Source organism: Charadrius vociferus, unplaced genomic scaffold (assembly GCF_000708025.1).
Source record: "Charadrius vociferus isolate BGI_N301 unplaced genomic scaffold, ASM70802v2 scaffold32, whole genome shotgun sequence".
NCBI classification, from domain to species: domain Eukaryota; kingdom Metazoa; phylum Chordata; class Aves; order Charadriiformes; family Charadriidae; genus Charadrius; species Charadrius vociferus.
In genome coordinates, this window is record NW_009647856.1 from 9,180,277 (window position 1) to 9,186,904 (window position 6,628).

The 6,628-nt window shown below is 43.9% G+C and overlaps 1 protein-coding gene across 1 annotated transcript in view; it reads left to right on the plus strand.

The window, feature by feature from the left end:
• Positions 1–6,628, plus strand: part of ITIH5 (inter-alpha-trypsin inhibitor heavy chain family, member 5) — a 49,302-nt gene that overhangs the window by 18,425 nt on the left and 24,249 nt on the right. The window contains 2 exon segments of the mRNA XM_009882958.1: positions 1,987–2,156; positions 2,716–2,832. Of these exon segments, the coding sequence (XP_009881260.1) occupies positions 1,987–2,156; positions 2,716–2,832 (287 nt within the window).

A 6,628-nucleotide genomic window follows, 5' to 3' on the forward strand; every position in this document is an offset into this window, starting at 1 on the left:
CAATAGCTAGTCAGGATAAGGGGGAAAGCCCTCAAAATCTGGGGAAGTTCAGGGCCAAACGTGACCTTTGATCAGTCTCATGGAAGCGTCCTTATGGAGTTCAGAGGGAATGAACAGCTGGCACACCAAAAGAGAGTACAGGTGGGATTTTGGCCTCACAGAGAGACATCACAGAATCTCCATATCCGTCAACTCTAGCAAATGACCACAGCTAACAAGACAAGAAGAGGTTCCTTCAGGATGCTGTCTGAAAGGTGCATCTCTGTTAATTGACTCAGGAAGGACTTTTGGAGATCAGGGTGAGTTACATCTCAGGGATGCCGTTTGCATGACTGCACTAGCAAGTGCCGGATTTTGTCTCAACCAGTAAGACTGAAATTGCAGCAGCTATACTTATAACTCTTTGCTGAACATAAAGGCAGGTAAGATGACTTGTTCAGATGTAGACAATTACACATAAGACGCTTGTCAGATCAAGTGATCGATGAGTCAGATCAATCCCACCTCATGTGCCCACAGTGCATCTGAACAAGTCACCTCAGGAACTCTTTAAAATCAATAGGGAGAAATCTGCCGTATGATTCATCTAATCCTAGAGGAAGTGTTTAAACAGGTCAAATGAATCATACTTGCATTGACTGGCAGGATCTCAGGTATAGGATCTGTCCTCTAGATGTCTAGAGTGGGCTGGAATAAATACCACATACGTGTCTGAAGTTGTATGTTCATACAGAAAGCAATTAACCGTCATACAGAGAATATCTGGCCTTTGAGTTCAGTGATCTCCAAACAGAAGTGAGCACAGGAATTTTGCCTAAGCATTTATACCCCTGATGGCATTGCAATATTGCTTTCCATTTAGAATTAGAGGGGAGGGGTTATGTCACGTTAAATCCTGCTCTGGCGGGGGGTTTGGACTAGATGATCTCCAAAGGTCCCTTCCAACCCTGACCATTCTATGATTCTGTGATTCTGTGAAAAGGGTATTTGTCTTGTTTCTGTTTCAGGGCCCTGACAAGTTTTGTTTCAGAGCCGAGGGCTCTGACTAAGACAGCTCAGCTTTCGCCTGTTTCAAAGCCCTGCTGAGGGCTTTCACTGAGATAGCATCACAAAGCTGTAAAGATAAATGATTTATTGAAACAACTGATATGACAGATTCAGAACTGCCGCAGATAAACGCACTAGCTGCAATAGCGCTAATGTACTACAATGATGCAGGCAAAATAGATGAATAGGTGGATAAATGAATAAACAGGTAATGAATAAATGCTATTCTGGGAGTTCTTCACCAAGAGGTGAAGGTGCAATGCTTACCAAGAAGGCATCCCTGTCTTGGTAGGGGAAGAGGAGCACAGCCCATTGACAGTCTCTTCTAGGTCTCACGTTTCTTCTCCCTGAGAGAGATCTCTCATACAGACACTCTCCTTATTGCACGTTATATGCTAACCTTATCTGATCCCCTCCCTGGGGTGATGTTTTAGTATGATTTGGATGGAGAGCCGGGTGCTATAGTCATATATGTTTAGCATATTCTTCTTTTTGCTCATTAGCCTACTTACGGGTGTCAACTTTAACATTAATTTTGTGGATAATTAAGCAAAAGTCTCACTCTAGCCACACCACAGCCTTCAAGATTCTGTGCTGAAGCCGTTTATCTGCCTGTTCCTGCAGTTTTGAGCCAAAACAGGACCGTCCTGCTGCCACAGGACTCCCTCCTTTGGCTATTTTTCAGGACGACCTGTTGGCTCTTCCCCCCCTCCCACAGGGTTTGCACAGGAGATAAGGGGTCATCAGCATTATGAATCTCTTATGTACCAAAACCCACAGGTTATTAAGTCCTTTTTTTATCACTGGTGAGCTGAATCTTTAATCTCAGTATGTAACTATGCTAATTGACCCGACCCCATGGTGATACTGTGTGTGCTGTGTTTAGAGATCTGTAAGATGATGGAAAAAACTTGTAATATTTTGGTTTTATCTCAACAGGTGATGTTTCTCCTCCTCCTTCTACTGTAGTTGGACATACCAAAACCTTAGCTAAAGTTACGTTCAATCCCAGTGTTGTTGAGCAAACCAGGATCGCCCGAAATGGCATTCTGGGAGACTTCATAATTAGATATGATGTCAACAGGGAGCTGAGTGTTGGGGATGTTCAGGTACTGTACACATGACTCATCTTTTCTGTTTTATTAATTATACCTGAGATGGTTCAATTGTCTTGCATGCTCCAAGTGTCCTAGAAAATGTTTTCCGAGTGGAGGCTACTTCTCCATCTAGTAGGAACGATCCAAAATAAAACCAGTCAGTTGGCAGCCACAAGATGGACTTGAAATCTACTTCACTGAGTTTCTTTTTTGTATCTGCTTTTCAGTTTCTCAGTACAGTGTCTGTATATATCTGGATACAAGGCCAGTTGCCCAAAGGCATGTTGTGGCTCTAATCCCTGGGTACATAAGTTATATCCTTACTGCATTTGGAGGGAAACCCTGATGTCCACGGTGGAAGGAGATGTGGGGAGTTCCAGAAGGCTCCCCCTGTCTGGATAAATAGGGGACCAGAATTAAGAGGGACACCAAGGAGCACTCATATCCTTCAATGTAGATACAGACATTGAAAGCAGGATCAGGTGTGCCCAACCAAATATCCCATAATGATGTGTGTAGAACATTGCATCATGATCTACCTTTGATTCCTGAATTCCTTGCTCTTCCACAGATTCTTAATGGGTATTTCGTGCACTACTTCGCCCCCACAGATCTTCCTCCGTTACCAAAGAACGTTGTATTTGTGCTTGACAGCAGTGCTTCCATGGTGGGAACGAAGCTGAAACAGGTGAGGTCCTTGCATTTATTATAGACTGGTTGTCTGTAAAGTTGCAGAGAGCTTGGTTCAGGCATCATCTCACCAGATGGGTTCTTCTGCAAAATGTTTTCTATGTCTGAGGTGAGAGGAGGCTCTGAAGAAATCTCAAGGTGAGAAGATTTACCTACAATGAGAAATTACTATGTTAGTGGGAATGGGACAGGAAAAGGAAGTGCAGAGGACTTCATCACTCCATAAAAAAGGTCGGTGCTGTCAAAACTGAGCTAGGATGGTGCAGATAGGATTGTCCTGGTCAGTTCTGTTCTGAGCAGTTTGAAGACAGGCAGACTAGCGAGAATTCCCAGCAAAGTGTGTTCAGCAGACCATTGTATCCAGCTCAACAGCAGAGAGAAGATACTGCTGCCTTTAAATTACCTTGGCAAAATCCTTAGCAATGTATAACTCAATGGATTCTGTTGAAAGGAAGGTCAGTATGTCCTATTTGAGAATCTGAGTCTATCAGTACAAATCTCAGACATTTTTCCAGGGCACAGATCTTAACATGTGCCAACATACCAAGCTGAAGGGCACATCACCAATGCTTAAAATTGACCTGTGACATGGAGGGTTCAGGCTGGTGCCTAAACATTTTTGCTTCTTCAGGTCTCTGAGCTGGACAGACAGAAATCCTCTCCAGCTCAGAAGTCAAGTAGTTGGCTTGGAAGGGCACCATGCCTGGGTGAATGTACTCTTCCTCTCAGCACAGTGCTACCAGTCTAAACTAGAAGCAGACTGTGCCTGGGGAAATATACTTTCTCTCTCAACACAATATTATCAGTCTAAACTAGAAGCAGAGATGAATTAAGACTTCAATTCTGTTCCGAATGATTTGACAGATATATCTCAGGTCTGCACTCACACTGGAGACGTAAGTCCAGTTTCCATCTTATAAATCTGTGCAGAAAAGGAGAAGAGCCCTGGCAGGGTTACTATTCTTTATTTCCATTTGAAGACTTGCCCCACAGGCATGAGATGGAGAGGTTAGTTGGCTTCTCTCTGTTGAATGGCCACATCTTTACCTCCTACTTTCTCACCATGGCCGAGTTAATGGCAGTGGAAAGTGACGCTTTCCACATAGGTTGACACCAATACGGGGCAGTTTCAGCTTGTATGGATGGTGTGATGTTGTAACTCTACTAGAGTGACTGAAGGCCAATGGCTTCAGCTTGTATCTTGGCCAGCTAAGGAGCTCTGATTGGTTGCCTGCCTGGAACATGCTAATATTTCTGGTAAGTGTGGTTATTTGAGAGCCTTTTTTGTTTCCTTGGCCACCAATGTTAGTCCAAATGTCCTTGAAGACACAGATCATGGTTATTCTCTGACAGTTCTCTTTCTTTAAAGAAGGACATTGGGGGTATATATGCATTTCTCTTTCTCCTAAAAACTTTAATATCTAGTCTTAATGGTGATCATTAATCTTAATTTAGAAGATGTGTCCCCTACTAAATCAAATTATCTCTACTGTGAGCTAAAATGGAGTATGACTTTTATGGCTCCTAATTATCTTCCCCAGTGACTGGAGCAGCAAACAGAGAGTTGTTAACAAACATACCTCGTACAATGCTGAATGAGGTCTTGAATGAAGATGCCTTTGAATCTTTACACATTTCTGCGGACAGAGCCTGGCTCTTGGTTTTCTGTTATCATCAAAAAAAAACTGCTGAAAAATGTCTTCCTTGCCGCGCAGAATAAACAAATGCCCGCAGTCCTGCACGCTGAAAGCAGACAGTAAGCAATACAGCGCTGAACCGGGGAGATTAAGACTCGGAAGGGCTTTGGTGCTGGTGTGAACTGCACAAGCAGTGCCTTGGGTCAGCAGATTAACCTTGTGCTATGAAAGCTTTTATTCTCCTCCTGAGCATATTAGTGTTTCTTTTTCATATACTTACCAGAAAAAACATGGCCAGGGATTAACCCTTGAAGGTCTACTTCATAGCCTAGCCAGCTCCTACTGCTAAAAATACAGGCTAATTAGCTACAAACAGGTGCCTCTTGAGCCTGAAGTGAGAGAAGTGTCTAGCCAGAACCTTTGTTGAGGATGTACCCAATTTTTTCCCTGTTATCTCAGATACAGTCTTTTTATGGAAAACCACTGGTACGTTGTGGAGGAGTGCTATGTGCAGGAAGCACTTCTCTTCCTGTGATTTCCACTGCTCCAGAAAACTGAACTTCTTGGAATTATGACCTAAATCATAACACCACCCCCCCTCCAGATTAGTCAAGGAAAGATCAAAATCTAGGACTGGCTGAATAATACGCCTCTTTTGGTATGTTAAGAAAGTATGATCAGCTACAGCCATGACCTGTGTCTGGTCAGTGGCCTTTTTACCCAATTGTTGTTGTTATTAAGATGTTTGTTAAATTACAGACACGTCCCCTGGTGGCAGGATACATCTGAGCAGAGGAAATGCCTCCTTTTCGTCTCTAGGACTTGCAGCTGTGGTGATCTGTGATGGTGTGTAGAGAGCTAGGAAGTCCCATGGGACTGCTTTGCCTCATTTCTCTCTACTGAGTCACATGCAAGATCAGCTAAAAATACAGTCAGCACTTGTAAAGAGTGCTTTTGCAGGTCAGTTGCAGTAACTATGGCAAAGGACAGTTTTTAGGGTTTTATAAGCAAGGATGAGAAACATCAGCTGTGCACCCTTTTCTATAGAAGCTTGAGGAGATTTTGTACTCTTCAGCCTTCATGAAGTTAATGGCAAAGTGAGTCATAGAAACATAGAATGGTTTAGGTTGGAAGGGCCCTTGAAGATCATCGAGTTCCAACGCCCCTGCCATAAGCAAGGATACCAGGTTGCTCAAAGCCCCATCCAACCTGGCCTTGAACCCCTCCAGGGATGGACCTTCCACAACTTCTCTGGGCAACCTGTTCCAGTGTCTCACCACCCTCAGAGTGAAAAATTTCTTCCTAATATCTAATCTAAATCTCCCCTCTTCTAGTTTGAAGCCATCCCCCCTCATCCTATCACTACATGCCCTTGTAAATAGTTGCTCCCTATCTTTCCTGTAGGCACCCTTTTAGGTACTGGAAGGCCACAACAGGGTCTCCCCGGAGCCTTCTCTTCTCCAGGGTGAAAAACCCCAACTGTCTCAGCCTCTCCTCATAGGAGAGGTGCTCCAGCCCTCTGATCATCTTTGTGGCTCTCCTCTGGACCTGCTCCAACAGGTCCATGTCTTTCCTATGCTGGGGGCTCCAGAGCTGGACACAGTACTCCAGGTGGGGTCTCAAATGAGGTCAGGATTTCATGTATCCTGCAGTTCTGACAATCTGATTGTGAGTCATGTCTTCTTTTCCTCTCCCAAGGTTTTCCTTTTCCTACATGAATTTTTATCTGTTTGTGCCATCCTTTTCTTCCTAAGATATCTCAGTCTTTGAAGCAACAAGGTGTGCAGACCCGGTTGCAAATATATATGGTGAGACTGGTTGACCAGCTTGAAATCATAGAATCATAGAATTGTCTAGGTTGGAAGAGACCCTTGGGACCATCGAGTCCAACCATCTACCCCACTCTACAAAGTTCTCCCCTACACCATATCCCCCAACACCACATCTAAACGTTTCTTAAACACATCCAGGGATGGTGACTCAACCACCTCCTTTGGCAGCCTATTCCAATGCCCGACGACTCTTTCTGTGAAAAATTCTTTCCTAATGTTCAGTCTAAATCTGCCCTGTTGGAGCTTGAAGCCATTCCCTCTTGTTCTGTCATTAGTTACCTGTAAGAAGAGACCAGCACCAACCTCTCTACAGTGTCCTTTCAAA